A 24,480-nucleotide genomic window follows, 5' to 3' on the forward strand; every position below is an offset into this window, starting at 1 on the left:
TGAAAGCAGCAGAGACAATACGTAAACAGATGAGCATCTATTCCAATAAAGCTCTACTTGTAGACACTGAAATGTCAATGTCAACTAATTTTTATGTGTCATGAAACAGTATTCTTTTTTTGATTTTTGTTCAACCATTTAAAAGTGTAAAAACCTTATTCTTTGCTGGAGTTGTGTCAAAACAGGTGGTGGGCCAGAGGTGGCCTACAGACCACCGTTTACTGACTCCTGATCACTGTGTTTGGCGGGGGGCGGTCTCAGGGGTGCTTCCTATGCTAGACAGGGCGATCAGCATGCGTAAATGCCTGGGGTGATAAATACGTTCTGGGGGGGACACTGGGACCCTGGTACTAGCATCACGAGAGCGCATGTGCGAAGCTGGAGGATGAGATCATCGCTTAGGAAGATTTACTGAGATTTACTAAGGCGTGTCCATCCGGCTGGTACAGGAGACGTTAATGGACTTCGGAGTCAGACATATTCGGCTGGAACCCGTGCCCCACCACTTGCAGGCTGGATTGTGTTTGTCAAGTTTTCGTTCCTCTCTAAGATTCAGCTTCATTGCCTTGAAAATGCAGACGTCTGTTCCCATTTTCGCACGGTTGTAAGAATCCACCTAGCGCGGTGTCCAGCACATGATCGGAAGTTAAATATTATTAGTGTCACACACTCTTCAACCAACGTGTACCGACTGCCCGGTAGGTGTGAGGCGCTCTGACAGGTATTGGGGTTACAAGAGGGAGCTAGACAGAAAAGGTCCTGTGCTCTCTGGCACTTCCTTCAACAACGAGTGGGCCCACTTACTTACTTACTTATCGTGGCTGGAGGCTTTTTTTTCTTCCTTAAAGGAAGAAAAGTTGCTCATTTCCACCTCCTACCCCCCAAGATGTCCACACCTTAATCCCCAGAACCTATGACTATGTTACACGGCAGAGGGGAATTGAGGTTGTTGACTACTTGACCTTAAAGTGGGGCGATTATGCTGGACTACCTGGCGGTACCCAGTGTAACGACAAGGGTCTTTCTAAGTGAAGAAGGAGGCAGGAGAGTCAGAGTCAGAGGGATGCAGTGTGAGAGGGACTCGATGGCGATCGCTGGCTTGGAGGATGGAGGAAGGGGCCAGGAGCCAAGGAAGGCTGCCTCCAGAATCTGGAAAAGGCAAGAAGCAGACCCTCCCGCAGAGCCTCCACAAAAGAGCCCAGCCCTGCAGACCCAGCGAGACACACTGTGGACTTCTGAACTGTAAGATGATAACTTTCTACCGTTTTAAGTCACTAAGTTTACCAAGTGTGTGATCATTTGTTATAGTAATAATAGGAAATCAATACTGCTCTTTCCCCAGACTGTCCACAAAGGGAGAGAACAGGGCTTATGGGCTCCCCCCGCATCTCTGGGAAGCTGCTCTTATTTCTCTGGGCTGCAGTGGCCGCTGGCTCCCTGAAGAGGTCCCCGAAGAGCCTGCTCCCTTTCAGCAGCTTCTCCTCTCCAGCTGGCCTAGCAGGCGGACCAGAGAGGGCCGGGGCGGGCTTGCTGCTTCCCAGGGAGCGCATGAGCCATCACGGCTCAGCAACCATCTCCTCCCAGCACTCCTGCTGCCACCACTGCGGCTGCTGCACCCACAGGCTGATGCAGTCCAGAGAAACTAGAACACGGCAGCTGCAAAGCAGAGCAAGCCAGGCGGCTCACAGACCATCGGGATTTAGCAGTAGAACATGAGGCTGCGTGTGACCCTGCTGTGTGCCGGGTAACTCTTCTTCCCAAAGCAATGCCACGTCCCTGCTCGGACACCTACAGTGACTCCCCATTGCCAATAGCCACCGGTCCCACCCACTTGGCCTGGCACTCCAGGTCCTTCGTATCAGGCCCTGGATCAGCACTCCAGTGTTTCTGCCCGCTTCTCTCCTGCTCAAATTCTCCACTGCAACCTGGCTGGCCGACTCATCATTGGCACCAAGGTCAGAGAACTCCTTACTCCAGGGGCCAGTCAGGTAGTAAGATAGATGAAGCGTGCATGGGTACACAACAGGGAGTGGTAGGGACTGTGGCAAACTAGAGTGTCCACACCCTGTTTCCACTCAGCTCCAGCTGCCTGCTGCCACACAGGAATGTGGGTCCAGCATCGCCAGATCATCTCAAAGTCTAAATTTTTCTGAGGAACCTTGATGTTTCAATGCTAGTAAGTAATTAAACATTTTAAGTATGTGCTCAAACACAAGCCACCTGTAAGCCATACGGGCTGCAGTGTGTGACCTCTGTTTTACATGCTGCAATAATGATGCCCGATGTTTATGGAGCATTTAGCATGTGCTAGGGCTTGATCCATGCTCATTCCCCTCCCGTCTTAGTTTGTGCTGCTATCACAGAATACCACAGACTGGGTGGCTTATGAACAACAGAAATTTCTCATAGTTCTACAGGCTAGAAATCTGAGAGCAGGGTGCTAGCATGGTCTGATTTTAGTGAAGGCCCCGCTCTGGGGTGCAGGGGGTCATTTTCTTATTGTGTCCACATGGATACACATGTTGTATTCATGAGGGTTCTTTCTACCTTCATGACCTAATCATCTCCCAAAGGCCCTACTTCCTAGTACCATGACATTGGGGGTTAGTATATCAACATAAATTTGTGGGGGATACACAATCAGCCCAGAATACCATTCTATCCCTGCTCCCCTGTTTCTCTGACTCCTATTCAAACATCAGGGCTCACTGTCTCTTCCAGGAAGACTTCCTTGATCACCTCAGCCCACTGCATCCTTTCTTTCCTCTTACTGGTTAATTTGGTCACTCTCCATACTTCTCCCTGTTATTTAAAAAAAATAAATATATATATATGTTCAGAATTTACAAGTAACCCTAGTTCGGGGAATGGGATCCACGGAAAGGTGGCACTAGTGATAACAACAGCACGTGCTTCCCGACAGAATGATCTTCATTTCACAGCTTGGAGAGACTGGGACCTGAAGGACCTGTGCTCCCTGGGTGAGGACAGCGTCTTAAGGGCTCCTTAGCTCTGGGTTAGACCTTTCTCACGAAGGAGCTAGAATCTGTGATCTAAAGAGAGGGGAGGCAAGAACCCGTTTGGCTCAGGGCTCGCCTGTCACTCTGAAGGCTGAACTTGGGCTCACATCCACAGGTAGGCTTATTCATGGGGGGGCCTGACTGTCCTTCCTTTGTGAGGATTAATCATTTATTAGCCCAGTGGGGGCAGGTGTCCTTTTGAGAACTGTCATTCTGGAAAGATACTGATTGAAGCAGGGCTCTGAGCATCTTCTCGCCAGCTGGCAGCAGGAAAGGACGGCCTCAGTCCAGACAAGATGAGTTGGCAGTGGGCGTCTCGACAGGAGCCTAATGAAGAAATCTGGTAGCAGTGAGGCCCAGCATTACAAGCCTTCATATTTGGTCTTTCACTCTGTGATATCCTTCTCTCTGTCGGGGGGTGGGTGACAAAGGTGTCCATGGGGTTGTAAACCTCCTACTGTGGAATTACGTGTTCCTATAGCCAGTGGGCTCCAGGAACATGATGCAGTGTCCCCAGGTCCCTGGGTGCGCTCCGTACATCACAGGTTAAACTTCTTAACTCCCTGCTTTCTCCTTCTCTCTCTCTCTCTCCCTCTCGTAATTTGTTTCCAACAGGAAACTGTGTGCAGCTGCTCCAAGAGAAGCTCAAACTCCCTTGGGAGTCCCTGCCCAGGTGGCAGAGACCGTGAGTGTGTGGCCATTATTAGGGGTGATTGCTCGGAAGCTGGTTGTCATGGCACCGCGAGGCCAGGGCTGCACTCCCAAGGTGCCCCCGTTTTCCAGGCTGTCTGCCTAATCACTGCAATGAGAGGCGTAAACACGGAAAGGGAGAGGGGAGCAGCTCCCTGCTGACGGTCATCTCCTTGCAAAGCAGGGCGAGGAGGGTCCATCTCGGCATGGGCCAAGCACTGCACAGAGGGACGCTGGTGTGGGTTGGTCACCGCCTCACTGTCTCCTCACGGCTCCTGTGCTACGCCTCTGTGCTCCCAGCACCGGCTTTCTACAGGCAAACATTGCTCCTAACTTAGGGACAGGCAGCGCTGTGCCTGAATGCTCCTGGCACTTGCATCCATGGAGCGGCCAGAGCTACCGTGTTGGAGTAGGTGGAGCCATTGCCTCCCATCCGCCGGGCCCTGCGCTAGACTCTTTACATGTGTGATAGTCCATTCCACTCTCACAAGCTGCCTGCTTTACAGATGCAGAAAGTGTATCGGGAGACACATATCACATTTTACCTGATGTTAGATCTTTTCTAAACATCTCATTCATTCATTCATTCATTCATTCAGATGCTTTAGTAGTGATGACACATCAGAGAGTCATCTGGCTTTGTCACAGGCCCGGAAGAGGCAGAGCTAGGATGTAAACCTAGCTCTGGTTCTACAGCCCACTACTGTCCCCCCATGCTGCATCATTTCTCCTCCAGCCCCATGTTTAGCAAGGGTGACCCCTTCAACTTCGTGCTCACAGGCAGAGGGAGTCCCCGTCTCCGAGGGCGTGGTCCTGGTAAAATGAACTGAATTGGTCTAAGGCTTAAACCCCGATTTGGACTTCATTAGCTGTGTGTTCTCACCAACCACAGAGAATTCACCAGAGCGGAGATGTCTCTTTATGGACCTAACACCAGGCACCAGGGGCGATGTGGAGAACAATTGTCAAATCTGCTGAGCACCTTATTACCTGCCAGGCCCTCCCACTGGCTCCAGACATCCCATCATCACTTCGAGGCCTCTGGGACCTGAAGTCTCTGGGCTCGGATGCAGAGAGAAGACACATTTGGCAATCACTGGAGAAAATAAAGGCTTTATCCCTCAGCAAGCACTCTTGCTTAATGACTTGGTCATGGGAAAGAAGGGACCGTCTGTGCCCTGTTCTCACTTTGAATTTGGCTGAAGAGTAAGAGATCTTTCCATCTCCTCTGTTGCTCACACCCTGCGCTTTGGGTCACCCGCAGCAGGTGATCAGGAAACAAGGGAACCATAGCGTGTTGATTTCCTGAAGGCCAGACTCCACCAGTGAAATGCCCGAGCTGTTCTCTGCTCTCCCAGGACCTGGCCTACCCAGCTACCTCCCACTTGGGCCCAGTGAGGCAAAGATGGGAAGCCTTTCTAGGCATTGTCTATCAACAGCTTCAAGCACGGGCTTTACACCTGTGTCTGAATCTCGGTTCCACCCTTGATTCAATTCTTGACTTCATGTAAATTACTTGCTTTTTTGAGTCTCCGCTTTCTCACCTGTAACTCTGTGCTCCTGGATTGTTGTGATAAGAATAAAACATTCGTAAATAAATACTGACTGCTTACTGTGGGCCAGGCATTATCTTGCTGAATCCTCACAACCATCCAATTATGCAGGTTCTGTTATTGTCCCCATTTTATAGAGGGAGACACTGAGGCTTAGAGAGAGAGGTTAAGTTCAAGCCCAAGAAGTTAAGTTCACACTGGGTTTGTCCGACCCTAGAACCAACACCAATGGCCACAACAGCATGAAGGGTATGCCCTGCTTTTCAAATGATTGCCTTTTGCCACTTTGTTTTTACAAAAGACCTACACTAGTATCTGTTTTTGCTAACCTAACTGAAAGAAATCTGAAGAGAATTTTCACTTTGAAGAAAAAAGCTAACACCCGATGCCTTCATTTACACACAGTTTAAGAATCATTGGGCTTCCCTGGTGGCGCAGTGGTTGGGAATCCGCCTGCCAATGCAGGGGACACAGGTTCGTGCCCCGTTCCGGGAAGATCCCACATGCCGCAGAGCGGCTAGGCCCATGAGCCACAACTACTGAGCCTGCGCGTCTGGAGCCTGTGATCCGCAATGGGAGAGGCCGCGACAGTGAGAGGCCCGCGCACCGCGATGAAGAGTGGCCCCCGCTCGCCGCAACTGGAGAAAGCCCTTGCACAGAAACGAAGACCCAACACAGCCAAAAATAAATAAATTAAATAAATAAATTAAAAAAAAAAAGAATCACAGCACTAGTGTATTGTGAGACACATACCACATTTTATCTGATGTTAGATCTTTTATGAACATGTCTCACTCATTCATTCATTCAGTATGATTTAGTAGCCATGATACATCAGGCACTATCCCCAGAATGCTTCTACTACTTAATAACCTTCCTAGGGGCTAGCGACCATGTGTTGTAGTAATACAGATTTGTAGTTTTGTGCTGTTACAATGATATGAACACAGAAGATTCTCAGTAAACACACTATTTGCTCAGCATTTTCTCTCTTTGATGTTGGGAATCTAAATTTCACATTCAATTTAAAATGAACTTTATATTAGAAACCTTCTATAATTTCACATCCTCTTGTCCCACCATGGTAAGTACACTGAAGCAGTAAGTGCATTTTATAAGGCTGTCATCCCATTGTGTTTAGCACAATACCTTGCACACACTTATTGACAGATTGCTTGCTTTGTTTGATCTCACCATCTTTTTCCTAAGCTTGATGATCCCATTTATCTCAGATGTAACTCTTCAATGACAATTTCACTACATTATAGGGGTTTTCAAATGACACCAAAATTTTAAGATTAAGTCGACCCCAGGATTAAGGATGACCATCTAGGAGATAAATCCTATTTAAATCCTTATGTTCAGGTTAAAGATATAAGAGAAGATAAAAGCAAGTATCATTTTAAGCCCCCTGGGGGTGAGCATTCTCCTGCCCTCTGCTGCCGGAGGGCTGTGCTTGATGATGATGGCAGGCCAGCAGGTGCTTCGAGTAATTCAGCAGATAAAGGGACCTGCACGCATGGGGCTGGAAGCTGCTTGAGTGGACAGCAGATTTCACAGCTGAGTTATTGATGCCACCTACCGAGCTGTCAAAATAGAATTACGTGAACTGCACGGGGGGCTCAAATTAGCTGATATACTTAAACATGTGTCAATTACACACGAACGAGATTCCCCCTTCCCTTCTTTATCCTCCAGCGCTGGGCAAGTACTGAAGGCTGCTGAATTCATTATATGAAACAAGAAATAAACCCATGATAAACCACGATCTTTGTCAGTGTATTAGATTTATCTTTTCTGGGCCTTGATTTCCTCAAGCTATAGAAAGGAAGAAAGACTCTGAACTCAGAGTTTTATGAAGATCAATTAAGATAATGGGAGAGAAGGGGTTCTGTTAAGTGGTAAAGCGTGCAGCAGTAAAAGGTACCCACTTAATCATTTTATGCTTTGTTTTTTTATGTGAATCTTCCATTCCACGGAATTTGTGAGTTTCCTCCCCAGACTGTCCCTCCCCTAGTCTTTGCCAACTCATTCAATGCCCTTCATCGAAGCACGCGCTCAGGCCAAAAAGCTAGGCATCGCCCTGGATTCTTCCCTTAACCTCACCTTCCACATCTAGTTTTTTTAAAAGGTCCTGGACCTGGAGATTATCATACTAAGTGAAGTCAGTCAGACAGAGAAAGACAAATATCAGATGATATTGCTTATATGCGGAATCTAAAAAAAAAAAAAGATTCAAACGAACTTATTTACAAAACAGAAATAGACTCACAGACTTAGAGAATGAACTTACGGTTACCAGGGGGGAAGGGTTAGGGGGGAGGGGTAGATTGGGAGTTTGGGATCGACATGTACACACTGCTATATTTAAAATGGATAACCAACAAGGACCTACTGTAGAGCACAGGGAACTCTGCTCAGTACTCTGTAATAACCTAAATGGGAAAAGAATTTGAAAAAGAACAGATACATGTACATGTATAACTGAATCACTCTGCTGTACACCTGAAACTAACATAACGCTGTTCATCAGTGATACTCCAATATAAAATAAAAAATTTTTTAAAAGTCCTGTTAACTTTACACTCAAAATGTAGCCCAGATCGGCCCCATCTTAGTGCAAGCCACTATCACCTCTTGCCTGGACCATTCTGATGGCTTTCTAACTCTTCTCCCCGTATCCACTCTTCCTCCTGATGCTTCATTCTTCACATAGCCACAGAGTGATATATTTACAAGTATAACCACATTACTCCTTTCCTCAAACCCTACCAGATTTTCCTTCTTAGATAAAATAAAAGCCAAATTCCTTACCTTTGCCTACAGGGCTACCATGTTGCCTAACTCCCAAGTCCTTTGCAGGGAATCCAATGAGAATGAGGCCCCTGGGTTGCTGGCGGTGACTACCCTGAGTGTGGCATCCTCATGTGACCTGAGCCACCGGCCTCCTCCTCCCATTTCCCCTCTTGCTGCTCCTTCTCAGGACACTATAGGTGGCCAAACTGGTCTTCCCTCTGCCCCTTGACTTGCCAAGCACAGTGCAGATTCACGGCCTCTACATTTGTTGCTGCTGCTTCTCCAGAAACACTTTTCACCAAATCTTGCCTTATCTTATTTACCTATGTGTTTGTTGTCTCTCTTAATCTACCTGGATAGAGTGCCATGGGGGAAGGCGGTACCATTTTCTTAGTGCCTGGAACAGCACCTGGAACATAGTAGCAACAATAAATATTTGTTGAATAAATGAATAGTAGGTGGATTATCATCATTTCATAGACCCCACTTCCCTTTGCCTATGAATTCCAAAGCGTTCCAAAGCTAGAAATGAGTGAACACGGATGGGGTAAGCCACTCTTTGGTGGGAGCCTCTTCATTTGTGTAAGGAGAAGCACTGGGTGGGTACAAGTTTATCAAACTGCGTGACTCTAGTTGTTCTACAAGCATTTATTCAGCATTCACTATGCTAAGTGTAGAAGGGAAAAATAAACAGCCTTAGCCATCATGGAGGAAAACCATTTAGTGAATGGTTAGTCTACAGAACCTAAGAGAACGCGCATTATACATTATTGTCAACATAATCACTCCATGAAGAGGAAGGAGGAAAAAAAGGAAGCAGAATGGAAAACAAGGGGCTCAAACCCCTAGACACTGCAAAAGACTGACATTTGGGACTAAAATAAATTTGAAAAGGAAGCCTTCCAGGAAAGAGAGGAACAAATGGAATCTGAGGCAGCTCAGGTGCTCAGGGGCATGGAAAGGGCGCTCCTGGCTGGCAGACAAGCCCATGGCAGCGTAGGCGGCCCCGACCGCTGGCAGGGATGCCAGGACGGATATGGACCCTGGACCTGGGGGTCAACCCGCTAGTCTACAGAAACGGAAACAGGTCATTTCAACCTATCATATCAGGTGCTCTGATGGAGGGTACTTAGCCTACTTGGTGAAACTTGAAGAGTATGATAGGCAGAATAATGCCTTCTCAAGGATGTCCATGTCCTAATCTCCAGAACTCATGAATATGTTCCCCCTTCTCGGCAAAGGGGAATTAAGATTGTAGATGGAATTAAAGTTGCTCATCAGCTGACCTTAAAGTAAGGCGATTAGCCTGGATCACCTGTGTGGGCCCACTGTAATCACGATGGTCCTTATATGTGGACGAGGGAGGCAGAAGAGGAGAGTCAGGGTGATAGGGCAGGAGAAGGGTTTGTCCCACTGTTGCTGGCTTTCAGATGGAGAAAGGGACCATAAGCCAAGGAATGCGATGCCCTCAGGAAGCTGGAGAAAGGAAACAGACTGTCCCCTTGAGCCTCCAGAAGGGGACACAGCCCTCCTTACACCTGGATTTTAGCCAGTGAGACCCATACCAGTCTTCTGACCCACGGAACTATAAGATGACAAGTTTATGTTGTTTTAGTCACTAAGTTGGTGGTAATTTGTTACAGCAGCCATAGGAAACTAAATACAAAAAGGAAGAGGTGAACTTTGATGTCCCCTCTGGTAGGAAGAGACAGGCTATTGTAAGACCCATCCTGCCCTGGCCAGAGCCCTCCCTAGGCTCTGTCAGGTCAAGGTCCCTCCATGGGGAAAATTTCACCTGGGCATCCTCTTGACTGGGGTTCTCCTGAACCTCAAATTAAGAATGCTCATCCAGTGTCTGTGACTGCTTTGCCAGTGATGGCTTGTCATGGACCATGATGACAGGTAAGTGGCCTTGAGACGTCCCAAGCCCAGAGCAGCCAGAGCCACCTGTAACCTCATGGCCAACCTTTCCTGTTCTGTGTGTCTCTGGGGCTGCAGCCACATGCCTGAACCAGTTTCAGCCTCTGCTGCCTTCTTATCTAAGACCCCCTGCAGGGGAGAGGGCGGGACCTGGGACAGCGGCAATTGCTAATGAATGACACTTGCCTCCAAAATTAATAAGCTTTCTTGTTCTTAAGAAAATCCACTCAACTGGAGTCTCCAGGATGACTAATTGACAGAACTGGTTAAATTAATCAAAAATGGAAATGAGGAAGGGGGAAGGGATTCTATTTATACTATATGGTTTGGGCCTTGCCTGCTCTGCTGCTAATTGCTGCGAAGCTTGAATGGGGTAGACGCTGGACTGGGGCAGTGGGTGGGTTTCCGTGAATTCCGCTGCTTGTAGCAGGGCTCTGGCTTTTCTCCAGGAGCAGGGGGGTGGGTGTCTGTGTGTGTTTGTAATCCTGTCATCAGGATTTTTAATAAAATTAAAAGCATTTTTAATAAAGGGCCTTTTCTTTTTAACCTAACCAAGCCCCCCCTGAAATAAACACTGTTAATTACACCCCCAATCAATACTGAACCCCTTTTGGAAGCTGTCCCAAACCTCAGAGCTTTTAAGATGCATTGCAGCTGCAGCCTCCGCTGATGCCTTTGGACACATTCTATCAGAGATCTGGGGAATGAGCTGTAGGTTTATTAAGGGATCTAGTGGCCTATAGAATCAGGACTTGGCAATTAAGTTTGTAGAGGAAGGTGATGAATGAGATAGTGGATTTCATGTTCTGTGCAAGGGCAGAGCTAGTGCTGCCACTGGAAGCTGTTGAGCTGAGGAATCCAGCTCATGGGGATTATATAAAATGGAGTCCCGTGAAACTATCCTTGTGGATGTTAGAAAAAGATCACACTCTTTCTCCTGCTGTCAAATAGCCAGGAGAAGAATTCATTCTTCTCATTCTTCTCCCAGAAGCAGACAGACCTGGGTTCAAATCTTGGCTCTTTCACTGTGATCTGCGGCAAGTTTCTTCAACTCTCTGTGCCTCATCTGTAAACTGGAGTTACTAAAACCAATCTTCTTCGGTTGCTACAAAACTTAATTGAGACCTAGGAGAGCTCCAAACTTATATCCATCCCCCTCCGCTATACGTACCTTTAAAGGAAAATGGAATTTCTGATTTAGATGATTAGGTTAGGCATCAAACCTTGCCCCGTTTGCACTGGAAACCAAGCTGTTTTTCTAATGACACTATTCACTAGAACACCTCAGACTTTAAAGCCGAAAGTGCTTATACCTTTTCCCCACAACATGGAAAAGTCAGATTATCTTCACACCAGGCCTATGACAGGCAGATTTAAGTGTGCTGCAGGGTTGCGGCTGACTACCCCTGGACAGCCAGCCTGCCTTGCTTTCATCTGAAGGAGGGAATTTCTGTGGCCACGTCTTGAGCTGCAGATGTGCCAGTGTGGAAGGGCCTTGGGGCTAGAATAGCACGACTATGAGCCGCGGCTCACGGGTAGAGCCAATGCAAGAGGACAGGTGCTGCAAGGCTGCCCATCACCGCTGCTGAGAGGAGCCCCGGCTCGTCACCCTGGCCAGCTTCACCTCTTGCAAGTCCCCAGCACAAGCCACACCCTCTCAATAGGATGGGACCTCTGGGGCAGGTGAGGAGTGAGGCAGGTCTGGCCAAACTATGACGGAATTAAGATGCAACTGAGGAATCTCCTCTGTGTCATCAGACACTGAGCATGGAGTTCACATTTGTGATTGATTTCATCCAGTAAATATGCTTGGGGAACCCAATGTGCCAGGCAGTCTGCTAATTGCTTTTACTTTAACTAATTAATGGCCAAAGATTTCCATGAGACTGAATCGCATGATCACCTCTCTACTCTCATCTTTCTTGACCTCGCAGAAGCATCTGACATAACTGATCCCAGTGTCTTTCTAAGTCACGCTCTTCTCTTGGCTTATATGCTTACTCAACCCCACCCCTTGGTTTTCCTCTTACCTCCCTGGAAGCTCATCCTCAGTCTCTTGTAAAAGGCTGCCCCCTGTTCCCTCCAACCCCACTGGCAAATGCTGACGTGCCCTTGGCCTCCATCCTGGACTCTCCACTCCTCTGCATCTACATCTTCTCTCCTAAGTGACTTCACCTTGTCCCATGGCTTTAAAGACCACGAGATGCTCATGATTCCTAAATTTCTATCTCCAGGCCAGACCTCTCCCCTGACTTCCAGACTCAGGTATCCATTTGTTACCAGGCTTCTCTAACTGCGTGTATCATAGGCATCTCAATCCGGACACATCCAAAAGAGATGTGTATTTGGTCTTTCTACACCAAACCTGTTCCTTCCTGAGTCTTTTCATCAGTATGTGTTACCACTATACCCTTGGCAGCTCAAAACCAAAACCTAAGTTTTCTCAGAATCCTCCCTTTCTGTCACCTCTCCACTTTCAGCCTCTCAGCAAGTCCTCTTAGCCTTACTGCCTCAGTAGATTCTGTGTCTGTCCACTTATCACGCCATCACTACCCACCCCAGCCCCAGTCAGAGGCACTATCATTTCCTCCCAGACCATAGCAAGGGCCTCCTAACTGGTCCCAGAGCTTCTTGGCCTGCCAACCCTTTTAGCAAATTAAGACCATAAACAGAGTATTCACTTGCCTGCTTAGAACTGTCTACTAGCTTCCATCACACTTAGAATGAAATCCAGGCTCTCTGCCCTGGTCTGCAAGGCTCTCCATGATCTGGGCCCAGCCTGCCTCTTCGGCGTCACCCTCCACCCTGTTTCCCAGCTCACCGATCTCCATCCACTGGTCTTTCTTCTCTTCTTTGAACACACACGGTTGTCCCTATGTCAAGGTCTTCCTACTTTGATATTATCTCCCTGTTTGGCTCCTTTTGACAATTCGGATCTCAGTTCAAAGGCTACTCGTTAACCCTTTTAATTTTCTTATAGCTTTTATCAGTGTCAGAAATTATCTCACTCATTTGTGTACTAGTATATATTTTCTTTCCTCCCTTCACGCTAGAATGTAAGCTCCCTGAAGGCAGGAAAGAGTGGATGTTGAATAAATCTTAGTTGAGCAAGTGATTTCTGGAGTCCTCGTTAAGAGGCAGAAGTCTGGATCAAACCCCAGTTGTCACTTGTTCTTTGGTGGCCGTGATAGTATCATTCCTCCTCTTAGCTAGTTTCCTCATCTGTAAAATGTGACAAATCCTAGGATGCCCCCCATAGGGTTGTCAGGACCTTGGCTTACTTTCTGGATATAGTAAATGTCACAGAAGTTCCCTGTGATTATGGCTGCTGACATGACTACATCACGACTATGGCTGCTTTTCCCCCGTTCCTGCTCTTAGACACGCGTGGAAGGGAAGTGAGAGAGCATCATCTTCGCAACCATAACAAACACGGAGCTCTTATCATGGGCCAGGCACTGTTCTAAGGCTTCATGGCATCTTCTCATTTAATCCTCCCATGCCCCCTAATAAGGTAAGTGCTGCTACTAGTCATATCTTATAGGTGAGCAAATTCAGACACAGAGAGGTTAAGTAACCCGGTTAAGATCACACAGTTAAGTCACAAACAGAGACTGATAGTGGACACCATGGTGATTTTCCTTCCCTATCTTGGCCCTTCTCTGAGGTCACTCACTACTGTCAGTTTAGTTTGACAGAAGGGAAGAAACAAAGTAGACATGTTCTGGGCTGTGCTTACAGGGAATGCTATAGACTGAATGACCGTGTCCCCTGAAATTCGTATGCTGAAACCTAATCCCCAGTGTGATGGTATTTGGAGAAGGGGGTTTGGGGAGGTGATTAGGTCATGAGAGTGGAGCGCTCATGAATGGGATTAGTGACCTTACGAAAAAGAGATTCCAAGGCTCCCTCACATCCTTCTGCCATGCAAGGACACAGCGAAGGAAGATGGCCATCTATGGACCAAGAAGCTGGTCTTCACCACACACTGGATCTGCTGGTGTCTTATCTTGGACTTCGCAGCTTCCAGAAATAAGTGTTTGTTGTTGAAGCCATCCAGTCTGTGGTATTTGATTATAGCAGCCCGAATGGACTAAGGCAGGAGATATCATACTGGGCTCCCCACCTCCTTTCCTGCCCCAGTACCTAAGACAGGTGCTGTCAACGGTGTGTGTAGAGGGAATCTCCTCTTTGTACCCTTGGAGTACCCAGCGGGCTCTCCTGTTATCCACCAAGCTTCTCCCAATTATAGAAGTAAAACTACAACCTTGAGGAGAATCTGGAAAATAGGAAAGCTGCCCGAATTTTGCTGCCCTAACATCATCCCTTTCACGAAGAGCCCCAGTCTTTGTCTACATGTATTCTTCACACTGCTGAATTCAGGGTGGGCTTGTAATCTTGCGTGCTGCTTTAACACTTATCATAAGCATTTCCCCACCTGCTCCATCTTTAACTGTGTTCACAGGTAGTTGGCAGGTTACATCTCTATGGACCTTCACAGGAACCTCTTTCTCTATTCCCACTCCCATTTGAGGGTTCCAACTGCTACTTTTCTTTTTCTTTTTTTCTTAAAATTTTTTTTAAAAATTTTTATTTATTTATTTTAATTGGAGTATAATTGATTTACAAGATTGTGTTAGTTTCAGGTGTATAGCAAAGTGATTCAGTTATATAAATATGTACATACATATACATATATATATATATTTTCAGATTCTTTTCCATTATAGGTTGTTATAAGATATCGAATATAGTTCCCTGTACTATACAGTAGGTCCTTGTTGTTTATCTACTTCATATCTAGTGGTATGTATCTGGTAATCCCATACTCCTAACCTGCTGCTTTTCTTTCACGTTGTAAGAACAAACTCTACTTATTCAAGACCCCCTCCGCTTATGAGTGGTGTTTGAATAGGAAACAGGCTTCCTAGCACCTCATCGCCTCTAAAATCAGTTTAAGTCCTGTTTGTTCAGAGAGCAAGTATGTTTCGGCACCATGGGAAAGTATCCAGACATCGTCACCATAAAACACATGGATCCCACGAGGGAGGTGTAGAGGTTCCACATACAGGTTTTTATTGCCTCTGTCCTCTGTCCCCCACCACGTTCAATAAGAGCCGCACACACTGTGTGCTCACGACAGGTCAGGGGCTGTGCTAAGAGCTGGTCCATGACCACTTTTCCCCCTTACCACCTGGAGGAAAGGATCAGCACTGGCGCCTTGCCCAGGTTGCCTGCAACGAGCGGGGCTGGGACCCACGCCTGGAGCTGTGAGCTCCAGGGACTGTGCCCTGGATGACTTTCAGGTCTTCTATTAGGGGCTGAATTGTGTACCCCCTCCCCAAATTCTTATGTTGAAGTCCTAATCCTCAGTACCTCAGAATGCAACCATATTTGGGGGTAGGGTCTTTAAAGAGGTAATTAAATTAAAAAATGAGGTCATGAGGGTGGAGCCTAATCCAATATGATGAGTGTCTTTATAAGAAGGGCAGTTTTGGACACAGACAGGTGCAGAGAGCAGATGATGTGAAGACGCAGGGAGAAGATGGTCACCAGCAAGCGAAGGAGAGAGGCCTGGAAGAGATCCTTTCTTCACAGCCTTCAGATGAAACCAACCCCGTTGATACCTTGGGTCTAGGACTTCTAGCCTCCAGAACAGGGAGACAGTAAGATTTTGTTTTTTTAAGCCACTCAGTTCATGGTATTTTGTTATAGCAATTCTAGTAAATGAAAACACCTTCTTTCATCTGTCTTTTCCCACCTGCCTGCTTTTCTACCGCAGTTGTTCAGTGAAGCCCCATTTGTAGCTGGGTTGGTAATGCAGGGGTTGGTAAAATAAAGTCCCTGCCCTTATGGAGATTACATTCTAGTCAGGGAGACAGAGGAAGAAAAACAAACATCTATAGCTGAATACTAAGAAATACATAAAGAAATAAAATAGGGTGATGCAGTAGAAACAGGGTGCAGATGGGGGTGGAAAAGAGAAGTCCTCTTTGAGGAGGTGATATTTTCCCAGAGACCTAAAAAATGAGAGCAGTCTAAACAAGGGAGGGCCTGGTGGGAGAGCATCCCAGGTAGGGGAAGAGCCTGTGCAAAGGGCCTGAGGCACAAAGGGCTGGGTGTGTTGAAGGCACAGGAAGCAGACCAGTGTGGCCAGACTACAGGGACCAGATTCCTGTGGGTCTTGGAAAGGAGTTTAGATTTAATTTCTCTCTCATTCCCTTGGTTGTCATTCATCACACCTGGCCAGTTTCTTCACTCAACTCCCAGTACTCACGCATTAAAAGGGAACAGCAAGATTCAGGCCAGCCACTGCTGCTGCCATCCACACCCTATTGTTTCAGCCATTAGAATCTCAAACTGCAGATACAACCCTTGTCATTACCACCAGAAGCGATAGAAAAAAAACTGAGAGATGAGGAAGAGAATCATCCTTTCCAACCCCTGCTGAGTATGCAGAGCAAGGGACGTATGGAAATTAATATATGCAGCTCTGATAACACGGAACTCCTCGGCATTTTGATGAAACATTGATGGTTATTAAATACCCTCCTTCTCAGAGCTCATCTCCGAAAGCCAATGTTGCTTTTCATTTTGAACTCTGATGAACTGTCTCCATTCCGTTCGCACACCCGGGCTGAACCGTGGTCGACGGAAGGCTGGTGTTGGAGGAGGATGGAGAAAATCAATATGAAATGTCAGGTGTGGGGTCAGATTGAACTTGTTTTCCCAGCTGGCGGGAGCTCGGGCCGCTGCCGCTGCAGCAGCCAAACAAAGGGAGATGCACACTGACGAAGGTCGGCACTTTGGACGAGTCAGGAAAATGAATTTCGTTCACTTCTTAATTAGATTAGGAGGCTGGCGGCTGGCAATTCAGAGCACTGCTGGTGTCGGGATGGGGCGTGGGGAGGCAGGGCTGCAGCAGGGGTCTGCAGGTGGCCAGCTAGCTCCCAGCCTCCTTAGGGACTGTCCCCTGGGCTCTACTTCTCAAGGGCTGTGTGGGACCAAGGCTGCAGGGAGAAGCAGCCCCCAGGGGGTTCCTGGGTGCGTGGGCTCGATGACCCTTCCCAATATTTTCCCCAGGGAACATCTCAGTCTTCAGGTAGCAGCTCAGTGGTCACTGCCTTGTGGTATAAGGTCCTTGTCACACCCCCTCACAACACCACAAGACTCTTTTTCACACCACTTATTAGTCACAATGTCATTATCTATCTGTGATTCTCTGATGAATGCGTCTTTCCTCCTTAGTGTGACAGTTCATCTTATGCATCAACTTGACTGGACCATGGGGTGCCCAGATATTTCGTCAGACATTATCCTGGGGGTTTAGGAGGGTATTTTTGAATGAATTTAACATTTAAATTAACAGACTGAGTAAAGCAGATTGTCCTCCCTAATGTGGGTGGGCCTTATCTAATCAGTTGAAGGCCCGAATAGAACAAAAGGCTGACCCTCCTCCCAACAAGAGGGAATTCTCCTGCCTGACTCCTTCGAGCTGGGACATCATTTTTTTCCTGCCTTCGCACTTGAACTGGACCATCAGCTCTTCCTGGGTCAAGAGTCTGCTGGCCTTTGGACTAAAACTACCTCATCGGCTCTCCTGAAGCCCCACTGAAGGTCCTGGGACGTGTCAGCCTCCATGATTGCACGACCATAATTGTTATGAATACTTATAACAAATCTTTCACATTTATATATACATACACACGTGTATATGTGTGTGTGTGTATATATATGCATATGTGTATATATATGATATATATATATCTCCTATTGGTTCTGTTCCTCTGCAGACCCTCACTAGTATAGACCTTGAGCTCTAAGAGGGAAGAAAGCGGATCTGGTTTTGCTCACCATTGTGTCCCCAGAGTCTGGTACAGTACCTGACATATAGTGTGTGCTCAACAAGTACTAATTAAATAAATGACTAGTGGGGCTTGTGGACATGGAATAAAGGTTGGAGGTTCAGGCCTCTTAGAGCTGCAGGTCTGGATCCGGGGGGTACTCAGGAGGCATAACTGTGGTAACTGCTGCTGCCGTTCACTGTCTCCTGTGTGCCTGGCAGAGGGTTAGACTCTTATACACTTGCGGACAGTTACTCCTTGGGAACAACAGCCCTGAGACGGTCTTTGTTATATTATTTCTATGTTCAAAGGAGGAACTTGGGATTCAGAGGGATTCAAAACTTGATTGGGGGTCACACAGCTGCTGAGCGACAGAGCTGAGTTCTGATTCCAAAGCTTCTTCTCTAAACAATTCTAGTTCTAGAAATGCCTAAGGCCTTATCCTTTTTCCATCTTGAGTTCAGAGTTCACCAAGCCTCCCAATCAGCTTCCTCCTCACTATCCAGCCCTCCTGTGGGTCTGTCTGACCCCAGAGCCCAGGCTGGTGTCTGCCACTTTGGGCTGTGAACACACCGGGCTTCTCGTGCCGTCTCTGGCATCCACTTTGGGTTGGTGGCCCTTCAAGCCTGGTCAGACAGCTTATGTCACCTCCCACACAGCATGTCCCAGACTGGTCCTCAACCGTTCACTCTCCTTCAGTATGGCTTCTTATTAGTCCACAATTCACATGCCATTTATGTCAACTCTCAGGCATAAATTTATTTATTGAATCAATATTTACTGAGCACCTGTTTGTGTGTCAGTCCTTTGTGATACAATGTGAGCAAAACAGATTCAGTTCTTGTCCTCAGAGAGTTTACAGTCTAGAGGCGAAGGATATTGAACAATATCCACATGTGATGGACACCAATCTCTAATATTGCTTTACATCCCCACAGTTATTTTGAAAGAAAAATGTTTCTTTTTCCCTTTCCTTTCTTTCAATTTCCATAGCTACCATCTTTTTTTTTTTTTTAATTTTTATTGGGGTATAGTTGATTTACAATGTTGTGTTAGTTTCAGGTGTTCAGCAAAGTGAGTCTGTTATACATATACATGTATCCACTCTTTTTAAGATTCTTTTCCCACATAGGCCATTACAGAGTACTGAGTAGAATTCCCTGTGTTACCATTCTTGTCTAGGTTATGAATTTCTATTGTATTGAGACTAAAGCAAAACCTTCTAATTCTCCTATGTTTCTTCCCATCACCACTGTGTTAATCTTCCATAAAACATAAATTCTATAGCTCTGTTCTCCAGCCAAATGATCTCCAATTGCTCTCCACATACTGGGAGCTGTGCTTCTCAAACTGGGGCACATGTATGCATCCTTGGAGGTCAGGAAGGAGGACGATATGGGGGTGCGCCAGGTGGTATAGGAAGCCGTAGATAAATGCTGCATCTTTTGGAAATGTCAATTTTCCTTGAAATTTGGGGATGGGTAGAAATGTAATCTTTAAATTAAATGGAAAGTAGTCATTTTATGGGAATAAAATACAAAATCCATGTGAAATTTTAAGATGACAAAATAAGACTTCAAAGAAAATCCACTGTGGTCAGCACCTCCCCTGGAGCCTCAGGCCTCTGGCAGGCACGTGCAGTTTTGCCTTTGCTGAGAGGCCGGGCCACCCAGAGCACATCAGAGAGGCTGGACTGCCTTTTGGTGCCCTTCCTGCACAGCAGGCAGGCTCACAGCCTGGGCCCGGGGGTGCTGTACTTGGTGGAAAAGTTTAAGAAGGACGGGCTACCATAGGAGCCAGACTCTGAGTATAAAGCAGGTATTCAATGAATGAATGAATGAATGGATGAAGGCATAACTTCTGACTCTGACCTTCAATGACTGACTTAATATAAACCATCATCCCTATTTGACCTCTTTTCCTCCATATTCCCCTTTTACCCAAGCCCAACACTTCTTGCTAAGGCTCTTTAAAGGTTTCATGTCATTTCCTAACTTCAGGCTTTTGCCCATTCTTGTGTGTACAACCCCAAACACCCTTCTCTCTATTTCCTACCTAACCAAATCCTACTTGTGCTTCAACACTACCACTCAGCCTCTTCCTCCCCTGTGGGGTCTGCCTCCAATGTCCCTCCCTCCCCCCTTCCCCAAATATCCCAACTCCTAATCGTCTCTACCACTCATTTGGGTGTCCTGGGTACATCTTGCCTCACCAGCCAAACTTGAAATTCCTTGAGTGTTAGGAGATGTCTTACCCTTTCCACTGTACCCCTCAGAGTGCTTAATAGTAATGGATACATCATAGATACAAGAAGATCACGCTGAAGGATTGCCCATGAATTTTAGTCTACATCTGTGATTCTCAGCTGGGCGCAATTTTCACCCCAGGATACATCAGAATGTCTGGAGACATTTTTGGTTGTCATAACTGGCCTTTGCTGCCTGCATCTAGTGTGTAGAGGCTGGGGGTGCTGCTAAACATCCTACAATGCATAGGACAGCTGCCTCCCCCAAAGAAAGGATTGTGAGCCCCCAATTCAATAGTGCGTCATTAAGAAACGCTTGCATACGTTATAGAATCTTCCTAACCTCTTTCCTTGACTCTTCGTTCTCCCAGACAGAACCCAACCTCCATCCTTCTGCCTTCAGTCTAAGTAACTTCTCCAAAAAATAATTCCAATCAGTCCCCTGGTTACTCTAGTGGCTGTTCTGACTGACTTTGAGAGAAAATTCAAGTACATTATCATGGTCATTATGACCAGTCTCCTGCCTTCCTCCTGAACTTCAACTCTTCCCTCTCCAAGTCATTCCCTATATGCCAGTCATATCAGTCACCCTGCAGTTCCAAAAGTGTTATGATCGTTCATGCCTCAGCACCTTTGCACATGCTGATCCTTCTGCCTTGAACATTTCCCCCTTTTTGGCTTATAAGGAAGTACTGCTCAAAGATCAATACCAGCACAGACACCAGCAAATATCAATAAAGCATCTATCACGGGCTGGGTACTGTTTCAGGTGCTAGGGAAACAGCAGTGAACAAAACAAAGTAAGTCCACACCCTCAAGGAGCCAATAGTATAGATCAGTACTCTTCAAGAGAACCTTCTGCAATGAAGGAAATCTTAAATCAGCACTGTCCAATAAGGTAGCTACTAGCTACACAATGGCGATTGAGTACTGGAAATTGTGGATCATCTGAATTGAAATCTTCTGGAAGCATAAAACACCCTTAGTATGAAACATCTCATTAACAATTCTTAATAGTTATCTAATCTCCGTGACACACCCATGAGGTGGATGTTATTATCTTACCCATTTTACGTATGATAAAACTGAGGCTCAGAAAGGTAAAGGAAAGTTGGACAAAGTCAGACGGCTAATAAGGGGTGAAGCCTGCCTCTGACCTGGGTCTGTATGTCTCTGGAATCCACACAGTCTACATCCCACCACACTAGACGTACCAGCTCCCCTGTGCAATACTCCTCACAGCGAATGAGCAAACAGAAATGATCAAAATGACCCAGATATTCACACCTCTCCTAGCCATACACCTACACAGAGAGTCATCACATCGCTCAGGCCCCATAGGAATTAAAAGGGAAAGCTGGGGCTGTGGGAGAGAAAGGTCTTCACTCCCGGCTGTCCAGGCTGCAGCGGCAGAGTGGCACCCAGCAGAAGATGCCGGCCAGACAAACAGCTCTCACGGCTCCTGAACATCCTGGCAGCTGCACGGTATTTAGTCTGACACTGGACATGGGTGACCACTGCCCTCTAGGCACCTTCACTCTGGGGAGTTTTGTTTTCTAGAAAACCTCCCTGCTAGCTCCAGGCCCATTCTGGCTACCACAGCTGACCCTTGCTTCACCCGCTTACATCGGTCTTAGCCTTTGGCCCCCAAGCACTCAGCCCCGACTAGTTCGGAGCTGCTTTGCTCAGTGAACGCCCTGAAAACTCCAGCGTGATCCCAGGGTCTGTGAGCCTGGTGGACTTTATCCCATCCCTTCTCTCTGAAGCCCTGCCCTGGTGCCCACTAGGATCACTGGGCCTTCTAGGGTGCTGGTTCCCAAAGCCTCACTCTCTCCAAGAAGCCACTAACCCTTTCCCCCAGCTGCTATTTTTTTTTTTAAAGTTGAGGTATAATTGACATATAACATTATATTAGTTTTAGGTGAACAGCATAATGATTTGATACATGTATATATTGCAAAATAATCACCACAATGAGTTTAGTTAACACCCATCACCATGCATAGTTGCAATTTTTTTTTTTATGATGAGAACTTTTAAGACCTCTTCTCTTAAGAACTTCCAAATACACGATACAGTGCTAACTTAGTGCCCCCAGCTGCTATTCTTGATTCCTGTATATTCGCAGCCTCCCACACTGTCCAGCAAGTCCAGTTAACTCTACTGCCAAGATCTGTCCAGAACCCGTCCGCTCCTCTCCATTTCCACACCCTGCCCTTGTCCAGGTCACCTGCATCTCCTGCCTGGATATCGCAACCATCCCCTAACTGGTCCCCCACTTCTACTCTGCAGGTTCATTCTCCCCAGGGCAGCAAAAGGAATCTTAAAACATAATTCAGATCATGTCATAATGTTACGTGACAGGGCTCATGTCTTGTTCATCTCTGTATTCCACAGCTGGAAGCCAATGTTTGTGGGATTGGACGTGAGGTTTCCTCTTTATCAAAATACCAAACATGGAACTGACTCCCGGGTCAGGCCAACACGTGTAGTTTCTTTACTCCCAGTGTGTCTGAGGTGGGAAAGGAGATCAAACCCCTCCAGGCCCTCCCCCTTCTCCTCCCACATGTCAGGGGCCAGTGGCCCATCCCTGCCACAAGCCCTGGGCTGCTGGCTACTCACATTTGGTGTGCCTGTCACACAGGGCCGACGCCCGCATGTCACACAGCCGGATTGTCCCTTTGCTGCTGCTGTACACGAAGGTGTTGCAGTGATGGGGGTGGAACTCAGCCGCTGTGATCACCTCTGTGAGCTCCTCCATGTTGGCCGGCTTGATGTCGACGATATCTGGCACAGACGAGTCAAGGAGGGGACCAGGAGAAGGGGGAGACTTGGGGGTGACTGTAGCATCACCGCCTTATTTTACTGTACCATGTTAGCAGTGAGCACACACGGGGGATCCTCATCATAACTCTGTGAGCAAATAGGCAGGTATTAGTGGTCCCGGGCAGATGAGGCCCAGGGTTACTCAGTGGCCATAGGCAGCACTAGAACTCAGGTCTCCCTGGCTCCTTATCAGGATTTCATCCCTCATAACGTGTAGATGTCCCGTCACATCAAAGTTACCTGCTCATGCAATCATGCTAAAATGTATCAAGCTGCAAAGGCTTTCATTTCTCATTTTACAACAGTGGTTAAGAAACCAGCCCCATTCCAACTAAATAATCCAATATATTCCAACTAAATAATCCAATATATTTGAATCTTCATCTAAACTCCTGGGCTGATACATGATATCTAGGACAGACTGCAAATCCTCTTCCATGAAATCCCTTAGATGTTTTTAAATAATATGTTTTTAAATAATATGTTGATAATAATAATAATAGCAGCTACCACTTATTGAGCACTGACTATAGGTCAGTCACTGTGCAAAGCATATCATGTACTTTCTTCCATTTAATCCTTATAACAGCTCTATAATCAGCACTTTCTTACCCCCATTATTTCAAGGGGGGAAACAAGAGTCTCAGCGTATGTAAGTAACTTGCCCCAAGTCACATGGCTGAAGAGTGGCAGTACTAGAATTTTATCCCAGGTGCAAGATTTGTACTCTTTAGTAATTACACAAAATTTCTCTTATTGAGGATATACAGGACCTCAAGTCTCTGTAAGCTGTGATTCGCTTTAGAGCTTATGTGGGAGTTTAAGCATTAAAAAGAAGCCATCCAATTGTACGGCATGACAGTTTTAGCCTCCAATGGAATATACCGTTAGTTTTATCATCGGGTTTTTTCCTTCTCAGTATTTTCCTTTCTGATCAAGAATTATTATACCTCTATTTTTAAAGACCACATCCTTGTGTATTGAAATGAAACATTTGGCCTTTCATCTATGACAATGACCCAGTGGAAACAAACGTCTTCGGTGGGAGTGAGTTTGGGATGATCCCTTCCCACCTCTACTGAGAGCTCGGGGGACCTGGGTGCAGGTACGGTGGTACCTCGCTGGGGCTGAAGTGCTGTCCAAGGACCCAGCAACTTCCTGCAAAGGAACAGGTCTTGTGATGTGGATGCTGTGAACCAAAATGATTCTCACTTTTGAGTCACATTTGTGATTTCGCCCCACCTGTATATCACTAGGTAGCATTTTTTAACTTAACATTTTTTTCTCCACATCAACTTAAATCGACTCACTTTTTTCTTTACTTAGCCTTGCCTAAGTTGTAATCCAATATTCATAAAATCATGGATTTAATGAGCTAGTTACATTTTAAATAATATACCGTACCTAAGATAAATGCTTTTAACCATTAAAATGAACATATTTATGTCTGTGCCAGGAGCTTATATACCACATTTTGGAAAACACTGCATTGAATCAACAAGCAGTAACTTGATACAGATGCTGCTATTAGACTGGGATGGATAAAAGTCTCCTATGCTTTTCGTGTAGTTGGTAGCATGATCTCC

General features: G+C 46.5%; 1 protein-coding gene across 9 annotated transcripts in view; it reads right to left on the reverse strand.

The window, feature by feature from the left end:
• PPP2R2B (protein phosphatase 2 regulatory subunit Bbeta) overlaps window positions 1-24,480 on the reverse strand; it is a 686,949-nt gene that overhangs the window by 26,440 nt on the left and 636,029 nt on the right. For all 9 annotated transcript variants that reach the window (XM_082382725.1, XM_082382729.1, XM_082382726.1 and 6 more), the window contains one exon: window positions 22,691-22,855. In XM_082382725.1, coding sequence (XP_082238851.1) covers window positions 22,691-22,855 — 165 coding nt within the window. The remainder of the gene's footprint in view (window positions 1-22,690; window positions 22,856-24,480) is intronic.

The sequence above is a fragment of the Balaenoptera borealis genome (genome assembly GCF_965194805.1).
Source record: "Balaenoptera borealis genome assembly, chromosome: 2".
NCBI classification, from domain to species: domain Eukaryota; kingdom Metazoa; phylum Chordata; class Mammalia; order Artiodactyla; family Balaenopteridae; genus Balaenoptera; species Balaenoptera borealis.